This window comes from Carcharodon carcharias, chromosome 18, assembly GCF_017639515.1.
Source record: "Carcharodon carcharias isolate sCarCar2 chromosome 18, sCarCar2.pri, whole genome shotgun sequence".
Taxonomy (NCBI): Eukaryota; Metazoa; Chordata; class Chondrichthyes; order Lamniformes; family Lamnidae; genus Carcharodon; species Carcharodon carcharias.
The window spans coordinates 102,760,819-102,785,246 of NC_054484.1; the positions used below are offsets into that span (position 1 = coordinate 102,760,819).

Below are 24,428 nucleotides of genomic sequence, written 5' to 3' on the forward strand. Positions count from 1 at the left end.
AGAAACAGAGTTTCATTCGAATATGGCTCCTCAGAACTGAAGGAAGGTAGAAATGTGATAGGTTTTATGCTGTTGAAAGAAAGGAGGGGGAGGAAGAACAAAAGGGAAGGTCAAGAATAGAGTAGCAGGGGAGAGATTAAGTGACAAAGATGTCATGGGACAGAAGGCAAAGGGAGTGATAAGGACTGTAGTAAAGAAACAAAGGGTTGAATTTTCCCAGATTTGCACTAAGTGCGGTAGTGGGTGGGTAAAATGGAGTCCTACCCCCTGACGAAAATGGCAGGTTTTCACAGCGTATTGTGCTGGGCCCACCCCATTATTTATCCATTCCCATGAAACACGCTGTTTCCATGGCAGGCGGGCTCTCATCCAGCCTCATCCCCATCGGCATCCTCCTCATCCAAGGGGACCTCCAACTCCTCTCCCCATTGCAGCGCCAGGTTGTAAAGGGTGCAGCAGACGACAATGATGCGTGACACCCTCTGTGGACTATATTGCAGGGCTCCACCAGACCGGTCCAGGCACTAGAACCACATCTTCACCATCCCGATGGTCTGCTCCACCAGGTTATGAGCTGCTGCATGAGCCTCATTATAGCGTCGCTCTGCTGCAGTCTGAGGCTGCCACACGGGTGTCATCAGCTATGGTCTCTGTGGGTAGCCCTTGTCCCCAAGGAGCCAACCCTGCAGCCCCTGTGGACCCTGGAAGACTGCAGGGATCTGTGACCGACTGAGGATGTAGGCATCGTGCACACTCCCTGGAAACCGTGCGCATACCTGCAGGATGTGTTTCTGGTGGTCACATACCAGCTGCACATTCGGTGACTCTTTTGCGGTTGATGAAGTCCATGGGGTGTAGCAACAGAGACCTGGGCACCAAATGAGTGCAGTCAATCGCACCCTGCACCTGTGGGAATCCCGAGATCAGGGAGAATCCAATGGCCCTGGCATCCTGGCTGTCCCAGTTCTGGGCGAAATGCACAAAGTTGTTGCCATGGAGAAGATGGCATCTGTGACCTCATGGATGTATTTGTGGGTGGGGGATTGTGAAATCCCACAGAGGTCACCTGTGGAGCCCTGAAAGGAGCCACTGGCATAGAAATTGAGCCCCACAGTCATTTTCACAGCCACTGGCAGTGGATGCCCTCCATGTCCCCTTGGTGCCAAGACCTGCAGTAAGTGGCAGATGTGAGCCACCAGGTCCCTAAAAAAGGTGCAGTTGTCACCGACACTGGTTCTCAGTCATCTGTAGGAATAGCAGGCGGCATCTATAGACCATGGGGGTCACTAGGCACCGACCAGCCATGGCTCACTATCGCTCCTGGGCAGTGTGTGAGGGAGCTCCTGCTGCCCCTTCATGAGGTTGCTGCTCCTGCCTTTACACAGCCAGGAGCCTCAGTTGCTCCTCCTTCTACAGTCTTTGTAGGCCATCAGGCACACAGCTAGGTCTCCAGGATCCATGATCCTGATGTGGTCTTCCTGCAGCACTCGAGAGATTGAAAGAGATGTGGTTATCGTGGTTGTACTTGGCATCTTTCCTGGCCCTGTGTGACCGCCCCTTAATGCTTCCCGGAGAGTGCTGGATGGCTGTCCGGTCAACCTGCAACATGAGGGGGCATGGTCCAAACCAGGATGCTGAGATTGGAAGGGGCTGTGAGTGTCTACAGCAGTGACAGCTACATGGCCAGCGTTGGTGAGGAGATTGTACAACGTGTGCAGCCCAACTGCTCCACAGTCCCAAACTGCGTCAACACGCAGTCGCACGATAGTCTGGCCAGTGGGTCCATTGCCAGCTCCGCCACGCGCCCGCCAACAATCCTGCCCCCCCCCCCCCCTCGTGAGCTGTCAGCCTTTCAGAGGGCAGGCATTTCTTCCATCCCAGCGGCGCCACTGGGAGCATTTGCCTCTGTTAATACTGCAACTGGCCCAGACCAACAAAGGTGGAGGAGACCCAAGGTAACGGAGCTTAGATAGGTTTGCGGGGCTCGCTGGGGCCAGTCACTGAGGCAGGCCCCGGCAAGGTTGGGGGGAAGTGGTTTCGGCAGAGGCAGTTCTTGCTGCCGCGGGGGCTCCCTATCAGCCCACAGGGGGCTACCAACTTTTATTGGGTGGCCATTGATTGGCCACTTTTTAAAAAAATCATTTACGGCATGAGGGCATCGCTGGCTGGGCCAGTATTTATTGCCCATCCCTAGTTGCCCTTGAGAAGGTGGTGGTGGTGAGCTGCCTTCTTGAACTGCTGCAGTCCATGTGGTGTAGGTACACCCACAGTGCTGTTAGGAAGGGAGTTCCAGGATTTTGACCCAGCGACAGTGAAGGAACGGCCGATATATTTTCAAGTCAGGATGGTGAGTGACTAGGAGAGGAACTTCCAGGTGGTGGTACATCCCATCTATCTGTTGCCCTTGTCCTTCTAGACGATAGCGGCCATGGGTTTGGCAGGTGCTGTCTCAGGAGACTTGGTGAATTCCTGCAGTGCATCTTCTGGATGGTACATACTGCTGCTATTGTGCGTCAGTGGTGGAGGGAGTGAATATTTGTGGAGGGGGTGTCAATCAAGGATTTCTTTGTCCTCAGTGGCTTCTGCAGGGAGGAAACAGGCACTACATCTTCCGCCTTCCCTCCTGGTTCTATGCTGCCCCCTCCCTCCTAGCCCACTCCTGAGGATGGCACTAAATTCTGTGCAATAACTCTGTTTCCCTCTCCATAGATGCTGCCTGATCTGCTGAGTGTTTCTGTTTTTCACTTTGTAATATATATGGTCCACCTTTTAGTTTACTCCAACCCATTCACCTCACCCAACAGAAACGAGCTGTTCCTAAATGTCTGTCATTGCAGCTCTGAAGTCAGCACGAGAATGTTCATGACAGTACTCAGGTTGATAGGGCTTGCACTTTCCTCTCCCTCCCTGTGTAGAAGTGGCTGATCTTTACTTAACCTCCTCTCTCAATAGCTTAGCTAGGATCTGGACAGAAACCGGTATCCATAACAATTCCTTAATATGCTGTGATGTAGCATACTCATATGCATTCAAACCGTACGATTATTTTAAAGTAGCTGTTTGGCTGTGCATCAACCCTTAAAAAAAAATCCAATCTTGTCCCACTCCACGGCCTCCTTAAAGACTCTTGCTAGGGTTTGGTGTGATGGGTGCTTGCAGATATCTCAACTAAATAGCCATTCTTCAGCTATGCACCTAGATAGTCAATGTAAGACATGTAACCATGGAAGCATCATAGCCAGCCCTGTTATGATCTAATGTTCACCCATGTGCATATTCCAGAAGGGGTGTTTTGCACCTCCTGGAGATTAGGGACTCTTAGGCTAGTTACTGCACACTCGGTGTAATCTAGATGCTAAAAGAGAGTAAATTAAGGGAATTAACATCAGCAAAGAACAAGTACTGGAGAATCTTAAGGGACTAAAATCTGACAAATCCCAGGACCTGATGGCCTATATCCTAAGGCTCTAAAATAGATAGCTGCAGAGATAATGGATAATCGGCTTTCATTTTCCAAATTCCCTAAATTCTGGAACAGTCCCAGCAGATTGGAAGTTAGCAAATGTGACACCTCTATTCAAGTAGGAGAGAGAGAAAACAGGGAAATACAAGCCAATTAGCCTGACTTCAGTCATCAGGAAAGTGCTGAAATCTATTATTAAGAGATGCACTTAGAAAATCATGGTATGATCAGACAAAGTAAACATGATTTTAAAGAAGTGTGATTGTGTTTGACAAATTTATTGGAGCTTTTCGAGTATGTAACTAGTATGGTAGGTAAAGGGGAACCAATAGATGTGGTATACCTGGATTTCCAAAAGGAATTCACTAAGGTGCCACACAAAAAATTAATAGGCCAGGTAAAAGGTAATATGTTAGCATGGATAGAGGATCAGACAGAAAACAAAGGGTAGGTATAAATGGGGCGTTCTCAAGTTAGTGGTCTCTGGCTTGTGGAGTGCTGCAAGGATCAGTGCTGGGGCCTCGGCTATTTACAATCTATATCAATGACTTAGATATAAGAGACAGAGAGTAATGTAATCTAAGTTTGCTGATGATGCAAAGCTATGTGGGAATGTAAGCTGTGAGGAAGACACAGAGAGGCTGCTGTTACAAATGTGAGGCTTTATATGATTGTTACATTTTGGGACAGTGTCTTTAATTTAGGATAAAATAGAGGAATAAAGGGGTTCATGTGACCTGTTCTGAATTCTGCCAACAGCAAGCCTGGTTTGCTTGTTTGTTAGAGATTAAAAGGGGGAACCAGGATGATTTACTGGGAAGAGGGTGCAAAGTGATCATGCCTATAGACAATGGCAAAAGCATTTGTACTGAAGGTGGATAGACTGTTAGTCTCCTAACTACCAGGAAGATGTTAGAAATCTCAGCGTTTGTAAACAGCTACACTTTAAACTGACCATTTAATTTCAAGATAGAATGGAGTTGGCAGTCTGAAGGATAGCTAATTAACATGTCTATCTGTTTACTAGCCCATGTGATACACATTGCCATGGAGATGGGCTTTGAGAGGGGAAGTGTGCACAGGAAGCCATTGTAGGATTGGGTTACAGGTTTTCATAAAAAAGTATCACTGACAGTTTTCAGTCTATGATAATCCAGGAGAGAAAGAGAGAAGAGAGATAGGGGCAGCCAGACTCTATGGTTCACCACACAAGAATGGGTGGGAGCTTGTGCTCGGTTTGAAGAACTGCATTCATGAGGATTTAAGTGAGACTGGAAGATTCGCCTAACTTTGGCTAGAGGGAGGGATCTATAGCGTAACTCTTCACCATGAAAGCCAGTTCGGGGATTAGAATCAGGAGCTGAGAATCACTTTGGACTGGTTCTGGGAGAATAGAGTGCCTTCTTAGGGGACACGGTAAAGCATAACTGTGGAAGGAGATTTTTGTTGCATTAAAGCACTAACAAGGGAATTTTTCTGTTGTTTAGCATATAAAGTAGTGTTTAGTCAAAGTTCCTTTTAGTTTGTCTATTACAGTAAAAGTCCTAAAACTTGAAATCTTGTCATGCAAATCCTTTAAATTGGTCATTGGGAGTTCAAATTTATTTTTAGAAGCTAATGGGTCTCTATAGGGATTGTAATGCTGCAAAGAGATATTGACAAGTTAAGTGAATGGATAACAAGATGACAGATGGAGTATAACGCGGGGAAGTGTGAGGTTATTTACTTTCTTACTCGTAAGAACAGAAAGGCACTTTTTTTTAAAAGGTATGAAATGTGTAAACGTTGATGTTCAGAAAGACTTGATGTACAAGGAACTCCAGAAAGTTACCATGCTGGTACAGCAAATAAGTAGGAAGACAAATGTCATGTTGGCCTTTATTGCAAGGGGATTGGAGTGCAGGAATAAGGATGTCATGCTACAGTTGTACAGAGCCACACCTGGAGTACTGTGTGCAGTTTTGGTCTCCATATTTACGGAAGGATATGTTTGCATTGGAGTCAGCACTGCAAAGGTTCACTAGATTGATCCCTGGAATGAGATGGTTGTCTTACGATGAGAGGCTGAATAAATTGGGCCTAAGTTCTCTGGAGTTTAAAAGAATGAGGGGTGATACCATTGGAACAAACAAGATTCTGGAGGGACTTGACAAGGTAGACACTGAAAGGTTGCTTCCGCTGGCTGGGGAATCTAGAACCTAAGGGCACAGTCTCAGGATAAGGGGTCGATCATTTAGGATTGAGATGAGGAGAAATTTTTTCACTCAAAGGGTTGCGAATCTTTGGAATTCTCTGCCCCAGAGGGTTGTGGATGGTGAATCACTGAATTTATTTAAAGCTGGGATAGACAGATTTTGATCTCTCGGGGAATCAAGGGATATGGAGAGCGGGCAGGAAAGGGGAGTTGAAACCAACGATCAGACATGATCATATTGAATGGTGGAACAGGCTTGATGGGCCATATGACCCATCCCTGCTCCTATCTCTTGTGTTCTTAGTGTCCCAACTGACACCAGTTACCATTACACAGACCAGGGATCAAAACTAAAATCTTCCTGTCAAATGAAACTGCTTGCTCAAGTGAGGACATTGTAGTCAAAGTGCCTGAAATATAATAAGAACATGTTGTGAATCCTTGCTCGAATATAATGATTTTTCAAACCTGTGAGATCACGGATTAATTTTCTGGCCTAAATGTTTAACTGATGTAAAGAGTATATTATGCTCCTATGTAGATTCTTCTGAATCCACAGGGGGTAACTGTAAAATAATTCAACCATTGGAAAAAAAGAATACTTTTTCTGCCGATCCAATGCAGTCACATTTATTGTCAGGCTCTATACACACTGTCAAAGCAGCCAGACTTGACTGGCCAAACGTATTGGTACTTGGGGAGAATTCACAGGGAAAGTTTCACAATCTTTACTAAAAATAAATACAAGACTTAAAAGTGTTGCACAGCTCTAAAATATACAAAGGCTTAGAAATTAATTGTAAACTTTGAAAACATTTTACAAAAAAGCATCTCGGCATTTTAAAAAGTCCATATTTACAAATATTACAAAAAAATTATAAAATGGCTGCAAATCCATAAACCATTCTTGTCTTCCAGATGAACTGGTTCTAGTACCAATACAGTTACACTGTAACCTTCTCTTATATTTATTTTTATACAATAAACCAAAACCAATATTTTGTTAACTCTGCCGTCTATGCAGTTAAAATGCATTCATTCAACCTTTGGCAAAACCCTAGGCATAATTCTTTAAGAGACCGTATACATTTTTGATTTAAACTGTGCAGAACCTTGTAGTTGTCTTATATATGCCAAATAAACAGAAATAAAGCCTATATAAATTAGGAATCATCAGATGCTATAAGGAAGCAGCTGCAGAACTTCAAACACTCACTGTCTTACACTTCAGTGCAAACAACAGAACACACATATTGGAATGATGGTTCACGAAAGTAATTTGTACAATTAGTTCACCTTGTTCAGAGATGGCAGTGCTGTCAAAGCATTCAGTAATTGTAAGAGTGCTTTAAAAAAACTAAGCAGTATCTCTTGTAACTATGCACCATATATTTTAACAAGTAAGTTGTCCAGAAGAATATTTTCTTCAGTCCTAAATATCTTCATGTAGCCACATATTCTAGGGGGGGTGGAGAAAAGATATGGCACTAGGGCTGCTGATACTGTAGCTGCTTGACAGCTGATATATAAACTTCTGCTGAAAAACACTATTTCTCATTGAGTGCTTTGCATGGTAAATGATTAAAAACCTGTGTGTTGCTTAGTTCACGTCCGCCTGCATTGATAAAAAGCACTCATATTACTAAAGAAAACGTGCTCATTCATAAAAATCAGGTTATTCAAAATAATAAAAGCAAAATACTGTGGATGCTGGAAATCTGAAATAAAAACAGGAAATGATGGAAAAACCCAGCAAGTCAGGCAGCATTGGTAAAGAGAGAAACAGAGTTAACGTTTTGAGTCCATATGACTTTTTTGTTAATGTTAACTCTCTCTCTCTCTCTCTCTCCACAGATGCTGCTAGACCTGCTGGGTTTTTCCAGCATTCCCTGTTTTTATTCCAAATAATGTTGTGTTTGACGGACAGGAATTAAATATTTGACATCGCAGAAGCAATTTAATCAGTCGGCAGAAGATGCCAATATGGTAAGATATTTTACTAACCCCCACTGTCCCCCGGCCCTCCCACCACCACCCCGCCCCCCCCAGTCCCCTTAGTTTTTCATGTACTCAGCATCTGAAGAAACAAGATTAACATTTTTGAGGTGGACCCTTCTTTACTGCAGGATCTCCCTTGAAATGTTAACATTTTATCAAGTGCTGATCAATCTTGCCGTGCATTTCCAACACTTTCTGATCTCATTTCTAGTTTCATCATTTGCATGTTTTCTGGTTATCTTTTTCTCATGTGATTGTTGCTTTTGTTGAAGTGTTGATCTGGCCAGATATGATTAGCTGCAACAGTCATTTCCTTCTAACTGAAGTTGACCAAGGCTGATGAGTAAACACTCCACTAAAGAGATCAACAGTGCTTTGTTCTATGCTGTGTAGCTCATTGAACTGAAGACAATCAGCTTATGGTGCTAATATATTTTCATTGTTTTTGAGAAAGTAGTGTTTACAGCTTTATCACCATCCATTCCTAAGTTGGAGCTTTTCTGAAGACTTCAGTGCAGATATTTTAACATCTATGCTGCTTTCTGCATTTCTTCAGCTTGCCAAAATGGAATTACAGTCTTCTTGGCAAAATTTCTTCACTGAACATCGCTGGATCAATCTGCACTTTAAAATTATCCCATTTTCTTACCCATTCACATATCATTCATCTCTCACGGTTACTCATCCTCTTCTCACTTTTTGAATATTGCATTTTCAATACACATGAAATAATTCCCCTATCTTATCCAGTTTTTGAGTTTACACCATCACCAATTCCTTCGGAAACCTATGGGAGGGTCATTTTAAGCTAACTTGCTGGGTGATGAACCCATGGGATTGGCTGGTTTTACATCTCGCCCACTTTTACTCTGCATTGACAAGTCGCTTAGGTTAAAATTGCCCCCATGCACTTACTGCTCTTCTCTCCCTTTTTATTGAAGAACTTAGAACTACAAAACAAGCTGTCTTTTCAGTTAATTCCATGTTAATTCCATGATACTGACATCTTTGCATCATAACCTGTAGCTTAAACAATATTTACACTACATGGTAAAGTCTCTTATAACCTAGCCTTGCTAAAAAGGCTCAATTTTTTTTCTTACCTCCCGTCCCCCCCACCCAACACCCACCATTGTGGATCCAAAAATGCTTATATATCATTTTAATCTATGGCATTTTTGTAAACATGCAATTCTTGGTGTCTACACACAAGTAATTCAACTTTAATCACAAAAATAATCATTTCCTCAGGTTCCTTTTTTATATTTGTACAATATAATGATCTTCAGTAAGTTTAGAAAGAACATAATATTTTTCATGATTAGGTAGTACTGTATTAATCCTTTAGATGTAATCCTATTTCTACTGTAAACAGTAGAAGTTGATTAATATTTAAACTGTTGGAAGACTGCTTGAGCAATGTATAATTTTAAATTCTTAGGACTGGACAGTGGTATCAATTTTCGATTTAAACATCCACATATCCATAAAGACTCTATCAGTCTTATGAGGGTGTAAATGTTATTTTTCTTTCAAACTAATTATAGAGACAGGGTTTCTCAATTGTGGTTTGTGGATGATAAGAAGCCACAACAAACGCAACGTGGTCATTCTTAGGAATAGTACTTAGACTGTATTAAGAATGAGAGTTAAGACAGAATTTGCAAGATACATTTTTGAAAAAATAAGTATTTGCTCATGTTTTTCCTCATCAATCATTGCTTTTGTCTTTAAGATGCAGGTTGATTTAATTCCCAGAACACTCTGAGGGTGCAAATTATGAAGAATGTGCATTGCTCAAAGGATTAATACTTTTTTGAAATTGACTAAAAGTGATGGTATTTACATTAGTTTCAAAGTCTGTGCTGCGCACAGCACAGGTATTTCACTTCTTGTTTAGAAAATCATCACTCAGTTGGAAATACCAAGAACTGCACTGTACACTTCTCACCATTGTCCTATTGCTTAAGCAGCTGTTTAATCATTCTAGAAAAACAACACCCCCTAATAGCACACAAAAAGGAACAACCATGCATACAATCTTGCGAAGTTCATCAGAGATCCTTAAACAGATTATTTGCCTGAATTCATTAAGGACAGCTTTTGATTTTCTTTAATTAAGGAGTTAAAAATCTCTATTTTCATGATTTACTCTGGTTACATTTCAAAATGTAGCTTATTTAATCAAAATATGTGTACACTAAAATGATTGCATCATTAGCAGTTTTGGAGGAACAGTGAAGGGATCTGTTATCTCAATACCTTTTTTATCTTAATACCTGGGACAGTAGTCTGTATTGTTTTCTTAATTGTTTAAGACCTGCCCTGTGTTTGATAAACCTTTCAGTATAAACATTGCTAAACTAAACCACATGCACATTTATGTTTGTTCTACAACTGATGCCGCTCCAAACTGTTATTGTGTGCCCTGTGAGTTCCGATCATCATGTGGACTTCCATCTGAGTTTTCTGCTTCCCCCTCGGAAATGACTTGCATTGGTGCACTGTGAAGGCGACTGCGGACGCTGTAACGACTGCTGCCTGCTGCCGGCGGGGCTCGGGATCGACTTGGTCGGGAAGAGATCGAGGCAGAGAAGCTGCGGGAAGAGATTCCTTCCGTACTGAACCTCGGGGAGCAAGGTGAAACCGGTGACTGCATTTCACATCCAGAAGGGAAAGGGGGAGTGTCCTCGGAATCTTTAGCCTGCTCTGAGGAACTGTCTCCTGGAGACTTGGGAGATACTGGACTTGCAGATTTCAAGATTTCGGCCGCAGACAGTCGATAGTTAGAGTCTGACCGGCTGCCTTTTTTAAGCAGCAGTAGTTTGAACTCCTCGTGGGAGGTGTTAGATTTGCGGACACTCCTATAAATAGGGCTAGGCTGTTTTGGAACAGCAGGAGGAGTCCCAGGTGAACTGCCAGGGGATGATTTTGGTTTGTTTACATTCGGCCCTTCATCGGAATCTTTCCTTCCCAAAAGTTTCCTCTTTGATCTAGAAGGCAAAGCAAAAATAGATAAAATTCTGCACAGTAAGTCATTGGTTAAAATGGGTGTGTTGTTACACAATTTAGCAATGACTGGGAAACAGGGTTACCAACTCGGGTTGGATGTATTCCTGGATGTTTCATCACAAGGTCTCCAACGTCCAGTTGGACAACCTTTTTTTCCCCCTCCGCAATACTCTTATTCATAAACCTTGCACCTGAACTGAGCTGGGACTGAGTTCCTTGCAGGGTGTTTTGCTAGTGCTATTGGGAGGGCTTTAAACTAACTCAATAGGGGTGCAGGAACCAAGAAAAAATATAAGAGAGGAATACCAACATGCACAAAATACTGGAAGGGACAGATAGCACTAGTATAGAGAATAGTAAGTTAATAGGTAAAGTTGGGGTAAGGGAGAAAGTAACAAAATCTAAATCAGGGTTACTATGCATGTATGTGAATGCATGGAGTGTAAATAAGATTGGGGAGTTACAGGTGCAGATTACCATGTGGAAATATGATGTTGTGGCGATAACAGAGACCTGGCTCAAGGAAGGGCAGGACTGGGTGTTAAATATTCCTGAGTACAAGGTGTTCAGAAAAGCTAGCAAGGGAAGGAAAGGAGGAGGGGTGGCGGTATTGGTTAAGGAGAGCATTGCAGTGCTAGAGAAAGGGGATGTTCCAGAGGGTTCAAGGACAGAATCTATTTGGCTAGAGGTAAGGAACAAAAAGGAGGCAATTACATTGCTTGGTGTTACAGAATACTGAAAGGCCTGGATAGAGTGGACGTGGGGAAGATGTTTCCATTAGTAGGAGAGACTAGGACCCGAGGGCACAACCTCAGAGTAAAGGGAAGACCTTTTAGAACAGAGATGAGGAGAAACTTCTTTAGCCGAGAGTGGTGAATCTATGGAATTCATTGCCACAGAAGGCTGTGGAAGCCAGGTCATTGAGTGTATTTAAGACCGAGATAGATAGGTTCTTGATTGGTAAGGGGATCAAAGGTTACGGGGGGAAGGTGGGAGAATGGAGTTGAGAAACTTATAAGCCATGATTGAATGGTGGAGCAGACTCGATGGGCTGAATGGCCTAATTCCTGCTCCTATGTCTTATGGTCTTATGGTAATCTATAGACCAACTAGTGAGACAGATGTAGAAGAACAAATCTGCAGGGAAATTACAGAGAGATGCAAACATTATAGAGTAGTTATAATGGAGGACTTTAATCACCCGAATGTAGACTGGGACAGTGGTACTGTAAAGGGTGGAGAGGGGAAAAATTTCCTAGATTGTGTTCAGGAGAATGTTCTACAGCCGTATGTGTTCAATCCAACAAGAAAAGACCTGTTTCTTGGAAATGAGGTAGGCCAAGTAGATCAAGTGTCAGTGGGGGAACATTTAGGAGACAGTGATCATTATATTGTACATTTTAGGATGATGCTAGAAAAGATTGATAGGCAATCCAGAGTAAAAATAATTAACTGGACAAGAGCCGACTTTGATGGGGCAAGAACAGAGCTGGGACAGTTGGTCTGGAATGAAAGATTGGCAGGAAAAACTGTAGCTCAATAATGGGCTACCTTCAAAAAAGAATTGGTTTGGGCACAGTCAAGGTATATTCCTTCGAAAGAGAAAGGTAGGGCAAACAAATCCAGAACTCCCTGGATGATAAAGGAGTTTGAAATTAAGATAAAGAAGAAAAAGTGTGCTTATGACAGAGGTCAGGTAGAAGATACAATTGCGAACCAAGAAGAATACACAAGGTTCAGAGTGGAGGTGAAAAAGCATATTAGAGAAGCAAAGAGAGATTATGAGAAAAGACTGGCAGGGGAATTCCAAAAGTCTTCAATAGGCATCTAAAGAGTATAAGAGTGGTAAAAGGAGGAGTAGGGCTGATTAGGGACCTAAAAGGGAATTTACACATGGACGAAGGGGCCATGGCTGAGGTATTAAATTAATATTTTGCATTTGTCTTTTTCGAGGAGGTAGATGCTATCCAGGCCATGGTTCAGATGAGGAAACTGTCACTAGAAGGGTTCAAAATTGATAAGGAGGAAGAATTGAATAGACTGTTGGTACTTGAAGTTAATAAGGCACTAGGACTGGATGAGATGCATCCAAGGATACTGAAGGAAGTGAGATTAGAAATTGCAGGGGCACTGGCCATAATCTTTCAGTCTTCCCTAGACTCAGGGGTGGTGCCAGTGGACTGGAGAATTGCTAACATTATGCCCTTGTTCAAAAGGTTGTAAGGATAAGTCCAGCAATTACAGACCAGTCAGTTTAATTTCAGTGATGGGCGAGATTCTAGAAACAATTATTCGGGATAGAATTAGTAGTCAAATGGAAAAATATGGGTTGATAAGGATATGGGTTGATAAGGAAGAGCCATCATAAATTTCTGAAGGGGAAATTGTGTTTAACTAACTTGCTGGAGTTTTTTAAAGAGGTAACAGAGACTAATGCTGTTGATGTGGTGTACGTGGACTTTCAAAAGGCATTTGACATTATGCCACACAACAGGCATGTGAGAAAAGTTTATTGCTTGTTGTGATCGTGCAGTTGGTAAAGCTGAGTTATTTAAAAATCCTGGAGTTAAACTTTAAACAAATGTCATAACCTATAATTTTAAGTATTATGTTTGAGATGCAACTCTAAATTCAGGAATCATACCACCAGTTTTCGAGAGGTTTTATATGAAGCTAAATGAAATATTTGATTAATTTACACAAGTTAAATATATACACATGGCTACAAATTACTACTATCATAACTTTAAACAAATTCCCAAACTAATCTCCATTAAGGCAACAGCAACCCATAGACTTAACCAAACACCAGGCAAAGCATTTTCACCATACGAATTCAAAATGAAGTTTTTTTCACGTTGGTTCCTGTGGAGACAGTTGGAGGCTTACAGCTGATTTTGATCTCACATTGCCTCTGCTCTACACACACAAAACTGCTGAAGTTATACCTAGCACAGCCCATTGAATGTAAATTCTTATTGGGCAGAATTTTCTGCCTGTTGGGTGGGCGGGCCTGACCCAATCTCTGGTGGGCGGGGAACTGATCCCTGCTAGAGGAGCGGGCCCCTCCGCCATTTTACGTGGCCAATTAAGGCCCGCCCAGTGTGATGTCCGGCGGGAAGCACTATGCGCTTCCTATGCAGGCGGGGAATCCCTAAAAGCGAGAGTGTACTCTTTCCCGCATGCACACGAAAGAGCACACATCTCCCTGAGGCTAAGTGTAGCCTCAGGGAGATCACTTCCACTTTTAAAACTATTAAAAATTGAGAATAGAAAAATCCCTTACATGTCCCCTCATGTGACAATATCACATGAGTTGGGACATGTTCACAATTTACAGAATAACTTTATTACAATTTTTAAAACTCTGCATGAAACCTTATCCCGCCGCTGGATGAGGTTCCATGTTTTCTCTATTTGCCACCGGGGTTCCTGGCTGACCCGCTAACCTTAAGGTTGGATGGGCAGGTCCTTTAATTGTTTCAATGATCCTGTCAATGGCCTCAATTGGCCATTGACAGGTCGGCGGGTCCACAGCTGATTTTGCTGTGCCCCCGCCTTTAAATGGGGTGGGGCGATGTTGGGGGTTCAGCCCGATGTCATCCTGCATCATTTTATGTGTCGGCAAGTGGGCCCCACCCCCTGCCCTGCCAACGGCAAAATTCTGCCCAATGTATCACCAGCCTCTTTGAACTCCACCTTCTAACAATAAAACCTCTTTCATAGTATTAATTTTATTAGTAATATAAACACATTGCTTGGTATCTGCTAGCTAGGTGGTAGTTTTCACCCCCTTCTTGAATGTTCTATTCAAATGTAAATACACTCTATCTCTCTTACATATCAAAACTAGTACACATCAAAGCACCCAGACAAGCTGGTTTTAATCCAGTTAAGACACACCCACAGATTAAACCTCTAAAAGAAAAATATTTTCCAATAATCATATATACATTAATAGCTTCATGACATTGCTCATGAAATAAAAGGGCAGTAGCAACGTGGATATAAAACTGGCTGAAAAATAGGAAGCAGAGAGTAATGGTCAATGGATATTTTTCAGGCTGGAGGAAGGGTTGTTGTGGAGTTCCCCAGGGGTCAGTATTGAGACCCTTGCTTTTCCTGATGTGTATTAATGATCTAGATCTTGGTGTGCAGGGGACAAATTCAAAGTTTGCGGATGATACGAACTTTGGGAGTGTTGTGAACTGTGAGGAGGATGGTGTGGAATGTTAAGAGGACATAGACAAGTTGGTGACAGATGAAGTTCAATGTGGAGAAGTGTGGGGTGATGCAATTTGGTAGGAAGAATATGGACAGACAATATAAAATAAGAGTGGAATTTTGAAGGGGCGGTGCAGGAGCAGAAAGACTTGGGTGTATATGTGCATAGATCTAGTCATTGCTGTTTGTGGGAGCTTGCTTTGTGCAGATTGATTGCTGTGTTTCCTATATTACAACAGTGACTACACTTCAGAAAGTACTTCTTTGGCTGTAAAGCACTTTGGGACATCCTGAGATCATGCCAGGATTTATTTAAATGCAAGTCTTTCTTTCAAAGCTGTGATGGAGGGTCCTAAAGGAGATGATAAGATAGTTCTGAAATATAGAAATAAATATAAAATATTTGAAAGGAAGCCGTTGTTTTTAGCAATAATACAAAAGGAGTAAATTTGAAGTCCAATCAATAAGGCTGATTCATCTGTTTCTGGTATGCCTCTTTGTGAAGTGCCTTGGAAGATTTCACACATTAAAGATGCTGTCTAAATGCAAGTTGCTGCTGAGTCCAGCAGGGGGAGCAGCTTTCACAGGGCAGTACGCCTCCTTTTTAATGGTGAGAAAATCACAAATTGCTTATCCACAATTTTCCAACACCTGCCGTCTGAAAGAGTAATTCTCTTGGAAGCAGCGGATTGTAGAAGCGCCCTTACATTTTATGAGCAATCAAGAGAAAAGTGAGCTATGGTCTATGTCACTAGACCTATAAAGATCCCAGCTAAATCTAATCAGGGAGTGCTATTTATATCACACATTAAGTAATTTAAATTAAAGGAGAAAGTAGATGCAAATCTGCAGATTTTTTTCCCCTCACAAAGCCATCTGTTCTCAACTATGGCATTAACATGTCTGGTGTAACACCTACTGTTCATGGCTTTTGCTGAAAGTTGCTGTCTAGGTTCATAATGAAGAACAACTTGGGTTGCTGTATTATTACAATCGTATCCCAGCATGAAGCCCAGACAACGGGAGAGTTCCAAGGGAAAACAGATTGACCTTTGATCATGCTGTCAAAAAATGCTGCATTATGAATCTGATCCAGCTGATCAACTACAGTAAAGAGATAAGGCTTCACTCTGCTCACACCATGGGGACCCTGACGTTACACTCAATTCTGGGCTCAATTCAATTGAAGCCAACAAGGGTAGCCCCATCCAATTATGAGCGGCATGCGGACTAGGGAACTCGGAAACAGGAGGGCCCACAGAAATGTCCAGTCCATAGCCACACTGGGAGAGTTGGGGGCTGTTGATGTAGGTAGGATGGGGCGAGGAGCTTCTTAAGATACAGGCGGCCTCTGAAGAGTTATAAAAGTGTGAACATAAGTGCTGCCACAGCTGCAAGGCCACCTATTCTAACTGCTTCTGTGGATACAGTTGCCAAATGGCCTCTTTATGAATGCTTGGTTGAGCTCCAAGAATAACTCTTAGCAGGCAATGTTTACATAGCTGCAGAGGGGAGTGCAAGTTTTGTTTGACATATTTAACACTTTGAAATAAGCTGATCTTTCTTTCAAGAGTCTTTTTAAAATCCTATGTGTTTACTTACATAAGATTAAGATGCATGAAGTGGATAATAGCATTTTGTCATTGACACTATGAATGACAGCTTTATGAGGAGGTAAGAGGGACAATGAACTTCAAAAGGAATGTTGAATGGCTGTTTTTTTTTGGCTCGGGCTTAGGGTTGCCCTAAGATTCCTGATACCTCTGAGAAGCGGTATTGCTTGTAAACCATGTCTACTAACAAAATGGCTCCGTCAACATTGTGGGAAGGTTTGAAATGGTCCCTTCCTTTTCTGAGAATATCTTGTGTCCAGGAACATTTAGTGCTGAGCCTTTCCCTTTTTCGAGTCAGGTCTCCGAAATGCCACAGCATCGTATTCCCATGTGGATATCTTCTCCTGCAGCTCACCAACCTTATTTACCATGCTCTGTGCACATACATGCACTGTAAACATAATTTGGACTTCATTGCATTCCCCCTTACTCTGACCCCACCTAATACTTACCATTTCTTAATTTTGTGCCCTCTGTCTCTCCTAATGCTTTGTAAACCATGTTCTCCTTTCTCATGCCACATGCTGATTCCAACTTCTCTGTCAAGTTAGATTAAATCCTTCCAACAGCACGGAACAAACCACACTGCCAGGACAGTGGTCCCGACTTTGTTGATGTGCAACCTGTCTGGTCTGTGCAGGTCCCACCTCCATCATAACTGGTCCCAATGTCTTAGAAATCTAAAGCCCTCCCTCCTGCACCATCTCGCCAGCCACGCATTCATCTGGACTAACCTCCTATTTCTATATTCACTAGTATGTGGCACAATGAGTAACCCTGAGATTACTGCCCTGCTTGCTAGTCTCTCTCCTAGCTCCCTAAAACCTGCCTGGCTCCCTAAAACCTCATCACTCTTTCTATTTATGTCATTGGTACCAACACGGACAATAACTTCTAGCTGTTCACCCACCACCCCCCTCAAAGTGCTCTGCAGCTGTTCAGTCACATCTCTATCTTGGCACCAGAGAGGCAACACACCATCCCGAATTCACATCTGCAGCCACACAAACGCCTGTCTGGTCCCCTAATGATAAAATTCCTCCACCACCATTCCTTTCCCTCAACTGACTATTTCTCCCAACTGAATTCCCGGTCTTTGGGTCCAGAGGTTGCCTATTTGGAGGTTATCTATAAAGATGTTGTCCTTGGGTGCTCTGTTCCGAGTGGGGCCTGAATGGGCCAGCCACACTGTTATGCGGTTCCCTCTAATGGGTCACATGCATTGATATTGCTTCTGGGGAGCAACAAGAAGACCTGAAAGTAAGAAGACATGAATCCTGCTGCAGACCTATCAAGCATAGCTGGATTTCAGCTTCTAACACCAGCATCAAATACTGTGGACCTTTGAATTCTCAACCACCCTCCCTGTGAGAACCACTCCTCACAAACACTGCTTGTTTGGGAAATTTACCCCTAGTAACCACTTTTCTCGTTAACTGAAATCAATTTGTTATTACAACAGACTCTAGCAACAAATGTTTGGTAATAGTGGATAGGGATTCCTTAGTGCATCTCCTGTTAACAAAATCATAATCTTGTTTTTTTTCATTCATTCATGGGATGTGGGTTTCGCTGGCTGGGCCAGCATTTATTGCCCATCCCTAATTGCCCTTGAGAAGGTGGTGGTGAGCTGCCTTCTTGAACTACTGCAAGTCATGTGGTGTAGGTACACCCACAGTGCTGTTAGGAAGGGAGTTCCAGGATTTTGACCCAGCGGTAGTGAAGGAACAGCGATTGATTTCCAAGTCAGGATGGTGAGTGACTTGAAGGGGAACTTCTAGGTTCCCATCTATCTGCTGCCCTTGTCCTTCTAGATGGTAGTGGTCGTGGGTTTGGAAGGTGCTGTCTAAGCAGCCTTGGTGAGTTTCTGCAGTGCATCTTGTAGATGGTACACACTGCTGCTACTGTGTGTCGGTGGTGGAGGGAGTGAATGTTTGTGGATGGGGTGCCAATCAAGCGGGCTGCTTCATCCTGGATGGTGTCAAGGTTTTTGAGTGTTGTTGAAGCTTGTAAATAATGAATTTATGACATTTACTCATGTGAACATAAGCACAGGAATGAGTAATTCAACTCCCGCAAGTCTGGTCCACCATTCAATTAAATCCTGGTTGATCCACACTCAATTCCACTGACTGGGCTGTAATACACAGCAAATGATATCCTTCCCAGTCAATGAATTACCTTCGAAGTATAGGGGCTGCTGTAACTTTGGAAAGCTGGCAGCCAAATTGTGCACAGCAAGCTCCCACAAACAGCAATGTGATGATGACCAGGTAATGATTTTGGTAGTGTTGGCTGAGGGATGAAGTACTCCATTAAAATGCCATCAGGGTCACATGTATGTCTTAGGATCCTCAATTAGAATATACTAAATGAGGCTCCTGGCTGAGTAGGCAGATGCCTACACTATTGGCAAAAGAGCAGAGATAAACCTGCTAAGAGGCATTTGATTTTAACTCTCGATCTGCCCAGTCAGAACTCCCCTTGATATCCGGGGAATTGGAAAAATGTTGTCAACCTCCTCTCATGGGAAAATTGCAACATTTATGATATGAAATAGAGCTAGTCCATTTAGGGGGGAAAGTAGGAAGCGGTTTTTCAAAGAAAGGGCAGGAGAAATCGAGAATTCCTCCCCACAAGGCACTGGATGCTGGGGTTCAACTGGAGCTTTTAAGAGTGAGATCAATAAATTTTTACTTGGTAAGGATATCAATGGATAAGGCGCTAAGGCAGGTGAGGTACAAATTAACTATGGTTCAGAGGAAGGGAGGGGAAGGCTCCTGTCAGACTGGGTAAGTTGATAGGCCTCATTTAAATGAATGACAGGGTCAATGGCCTACTGTTCCTATGTCTGTAGTTGGCACTATGGTAGGCAGGGGCTGTGATAGGTATTTTAATTGTTGGAGCTCATATAACTGGCCTGGTGTATCATGCCAGGTGTGACACAATAGCTGCTATTTAATAGTGAGTATATAGGGTTAGGGGGGCTGTTTAGCTCAGTTAATTTGACGGCTAGCATGTGGTTCGGCATAACACCCACAGCTTGGCTTTGATTCCCGTTCTGGCTTATACAGATTTGGGATCTACTTCCCCCGCCCTGTCCCTAAAAGTAGAAAGCAACGGCAAACCGCCAGTGACAAAAACTGCCAAGAAAACAGCTCAACGTGAAACATCGGCAGACGATGAGCCCAGGACCTGTCTTCAGGCAGAGCGCACTTGACACATATCTGGTGAATGAGCTTTGTGCATGCATGTAGTTACATGCTCTGGCCACTGGGTGACACCATGTGCAGTCTTTCAGAGATACAGTGCAGAGCCATCTTCTCATCTGGTCAAGGTTTACTTTTAAATTTTATCCTTTTTGTTGTGCAATCATTTTACAGCTTTTGCTTAATGGGGAGAATTTTAAGGCCACCACCTCCCTGCTTTTCCGCTGGCGTATATGCAGGCAGGGGTGATGATGGGTAGGGGACAGGTAAAGTAAAGCAGGTGGTCAGTCCACCTCTGCGCTGTCTCCCATATTAGGGTTAAGCTGTCAGCCCACTGCCTGCCCTTATACGGTGGGGGGAAGGCGCAATGAGGGAGGCCAGCCCGCTACTTTTGCAATTCAGGCTGAAAGATGGAAAGGAAGTTGGGGGTGGGGGGGGAAGTATCACCTTTGTTGGGGGAGTTCCCTTGAGCACATCAGGGACATGCCCCCAAATTTTAACCCCCCCCCCCCCCCACCCACTTTGTGCTTCATCCCCCACCCCCGGAGTCCAAAATCCTGCCCCTTCCCCTCCAAAGGGTTCCAATCCTTCCTCGACCAAAAACCCCAGACTCACCTGTAAGCCTGGTCTCCATGGATCTGCTGTGGGCTCCCTTGTAGTCCCAGTATTGGCCACTACTGTGTTCTGGCACTGCTGAGACTACGCAGCAGCTGGCCAATCAGATTGACCTGCTTGAGGGGGCAGAAGTGTTCCCCCCACCCCCCCCCCCCACCACCACTCCGCACTTAGCTTGTCAAGGCCATCCCCAGCGGATTATTGCAGCGGGACAGCGCTGTTTTAAAGTCACTGAGCTGTGGACCCCCCTTCCTTAAAATTCACTCAAATGTTTTTAATTCCTCTTTTTTAGTCTTTTTCAGTCACCTGCTTTCTCCTCATTTGGAGATTCCCTGCGTACACCCGCTGGACTTCCTTCCATTCGCAGATGGGTCCTCCAGGCTGTGATCCTCTGAATTGGCTGTAATTTTATTTGAACAGAGCTTTCTGTTCTCTTTATTATTAGTAGAATGTGTACATGTGACAGTGCCTTGGGAGGAATTTTATGCTTACCCCATTGGCGGCTTTGAACGTGGGGGGGGGGCTCCTAAAAGGAGGCAGATAAGCCTGCCCACCACCTACCCACCCACCCCCGTCGATCTCCCTTCTTAACGGTGGGGGGGTGGAAGCATCAGGTGACCTGCCCATCCTTGGGCATGTTAAGACCCTTAAATAGCCAATTAAAGGACACTTAAGTACCTGATCCTGCCCCACTGCTATTTTACCCACACCAAGTGAAGGCCCACGCCAAGTGAATAGCTCAGACGACTTAGCTGCGAAGGCTGGTGTTGGGCAAGGTTGGGTAGTAGCTCCTTTGGGGGTTCCCAAACGCTCCCCACCCTGGCCTCTCAAACTTGCCCCCCCCCCCCAACCCCCTCACTCCCCTCATTGGGGCCTACTAGCCAGGCCCTGCCGATACCCCAGACTTACCTTCAGTCCAGCCTCCATTAGCTCCTCCTGGGTGTGTAGTACCAGCAGAGACCACCACTTGAACATGGCATTGCTGGCACTACAGAGCTGGCGCCTATCCAATTGACCGGCAGCTCTCTAAGGTGGGACTCCCCAGATGGGGACGGAATTCTCACCCTTATCCAATTAATACCCTGCAGAAGGTTAAATGGCTGCAGGGATGAAAAATCCTGCCCCTTAGGTGTCTGCACACATTTTCTGTGTCAACTTCCTCCATTCCCATGTTGCACGTACTTTGTCACACTGTAATTCCACCCTCATGTCAATAGGGGTGCTACACAATCTCAGCTCCGCATCTGCTCCTCAGCCTATCCTGAATGCAGAGGAATTCCTGTGATACAACTGACTCTATTTCACTGCAAATGGGCACATGTTTGTCAAAGTATTATGAAAGAAAAGGGCAGAATGCTTAAAATAGAGACTGGATTAGGCCTGCATGCTCTGGTCCAATTTTCTTCTATCCTCAGAGATAAAAACATCCATCCTCTATCCCCACTCCCTTTCCGTTTCTTCCCCCTCCTTTTTGTTTTTTTCCAATAATTTATATAGATTTTTCTTTTCCCACCTATTTCCATTATTTTTAAATGTATTTCCACCCATCGTTTATCTATAACTTTTATGTCCTTTTAGTCTTATTCCACCCCACCCCCACTAGAGCTACCTTGCTTGTCCTGCTCTTCATCCTTAATTAGCACATTCCCTTAGATAATATCACCACCTACAACACCTCTTTGTTCTTTTGTCTGTGACATCTTTTGATTATCTCCTCCTATCACTGGCTGCTTGTCCCAACAACTTCTCCACCCCTCCCATTAGACCAGCTTATGTTTCACCCCTTTCCTATTTTTACTTAGTTCTGTTGAAAGGTCATGAGGATTCAAAACATCAATTGTGCTCTTCTCCACCGATGCTGCCAGACCTGCTGAGTTTTTCCAGGTATTTCTGTTTCTGTTTTTGTTCTCCTATCCTCTAACCCCCTTGGAGCTTAAGACTGCACATCCAATGTGAAAGAGCACAGGAGATTGACTGATCACATTATTAAAACCACAGTGACTATACCATTTTTAAAATGTTTTAGCTTAACACTCTCTATGTCAATTTGGAGAATTACCTTCTGCATCACCTTTTTTTAAATACAAACTTATTTCTGTCGAAGGGTCATGAGGACTCGAAACGTCAACTCTTTTCTTTTCCGCCGATGCTGCCAGACCTGCTGAGTTTTTCCAGGTAATTCTGTTTTTGTTTTTTTTTATTTCACTTTATTTATTCCCATCATATTCATAAAACAATAAACCACAACTCTAAAGCAGTGGTGAAAATCTACCAATAAAAAGAGCCATACTGAACTAACTAAATTGCAAAAAACATTTTTTTCAAAACGTGTCCACATAGATTTGTCTTCAACCAGCTACTTCCTGTACACAGGAATAAAATTGTTTAAAATAAGGTTCGTAACTTAATTAAAAAACATTTAAAGGAAAGTGTTTCAGAATAGCGTGATTAAACTTACATTTTGTGTTTTAAGGTAAGTCTGGGCAAGAATACGGATGCAATTAAAGATAAGGACAGGAACTCAATAAATAATTTGAAGAGCAAAACCCTGGAAGGAGCTAAGGTAATGGAAATTCAGGGCTTTGAGCAGATAAGGATTCATGAAGCAGCATTTTGAATGAGGGTTGGATGGTATCAAAATGATTCTCTTTCCTAATCTGTGCAACATCTCAAAGCATGTACTCCTTTAGGCTATAAGAGTAATTATAAGTTTGTTTCTCCAAATGATTTAAAAAGAGCTGAGTATTGACTTCATGCAAGCCCTGACACCCTCTGATTCATCCCTTTAAATTCTCTTTGATTTCCTGCAAAGTGCATTAGGATTTTCTATTACAACTAAGGATGCAATATAAATGGAAGCTCTTGTTGCTGAATTGACTTCTTCCAGTTAGCTATCCTTCTTCACCATTTACAGAGTTATTTATTTATGTGGCCCTGGTACATGAAGGGAAAAAATGTATTTCTTTATCCATTCACAGTGGGTAAAAAGAAATCATTTGTTTCCAAAAATCAATCAAAAAAATTCCTTTCATGCCTGAATGAATTTCCCACAAACTTGCTTCCAAATCCTTTCAGCAGATTTATGTACCCTATCACCACTTCCAGCCATCCTGAAACAGAAAAACCTGCAATTCACATGAGCAATGCCGTGGGACGTGCAATTTTTGTATACTTTTTTGGAAAAGTACATGTAAATATTTGTAAAAGATTCTGACCTGTGAATCACAGCAAAAAGATCCTCTGTGGTGCGGAGTTTGTTTGGCGTTATGAATACATTATCTTCATTAGTCTCAAGATCCACTGGAGAAGTCAGATAACTCTCACCCTGTCCCACATCTGCGTATGAGAGACACAAGTGGCGTTTCCTTAGTGACTATACTAAAACTTCCATTTATTTTAGCAGGCCACATATAACTGCACAAATCTTTCATGACATTGACACCTTTAATGAGATTTCAGTATGGTTTAAATCAGAGGCGTTTAAAAAAATACATTAATAATGTAGCCTGTGCAGCATTTCAAATTAGCTATCCAGACCAGCCCATTAATTGAGATGCTTTGATTTTGATTAAAATCAAAATGGCAGATGTTACAGCTGTGTGTCTACCATGGAATCTCAGCTACAGTGGTGTCAGTCGCTTCTGCAGACAGTCTGAATATCTTTTATGGGAGTTGACTCACATTGCCTTATATGTACGATTGGGAGTGCAACAATAGTACCTCTCTTTGTGACCTAAACCAAAAATTTGTGTCTTTCATGGGTGTACTTCCTCAACCCCTCCAAAGCCATTCAAAGGAACACTTCATGAATTGAGGCTTGATATGAATTGGTAAGCTGTATTATTTCCCTATTCATGGACGTAGAGAGCAACAGTTCCAACCAGATTAACTTAGTTTAAGATAAAAGCAAAATACTGCACATGCTGGAAATCTGAAACAAAAACAGAAAATGATGGAAAAACTCAGCACGTCTAGCAGTGTCTGTGGAGAAACAGAGTGACCATTTAGAGTCCGAGCTCTGAAGAAGAGTCATACGGACTCGAAACATAAAACTGTTTCTCTCTCCACAGATGCTGCCAGACCTGCTGAGTTTTTCCAGC

General features: G+C 43.0%; 1 protein-coding gene across 3 annotated transcripts in view; it reads right to left on the reverse strand.

Moving 5' to 3' along the window:
• Positions 1 to 8,748: 8,748 nt before the first annotated feature.
• LOC121290840 (Nance-Horan syndrome protein-like) overlaps positions 8,749 to 24,428 on the reverse strand; it is a 457,730-nt gene continuing 442,050 nt past the window's right edge. For all 3 annotated transcript variants that reach the window (XM_041211831.1, XM_041211830.1, XM_041211829.1), the window contains 2 exons: positions 23,544 to 23,664; positions 8,749 to 10,648 (listed from right to left, as the gene is read on the reverse strand). In XM_041211831.1, coding sequence (XP_041067765.1) covers positions 10,072 to 10,648; positions 23,544 to 23,664 — 698 coding nt within the window. In that variant the 3' untranslated portion in view covers positions 8,749 to 10,071. The remainder of the gene's footprint in view (positions 10,649 to 23,543; positions 23,665 to 24,428) is intronic.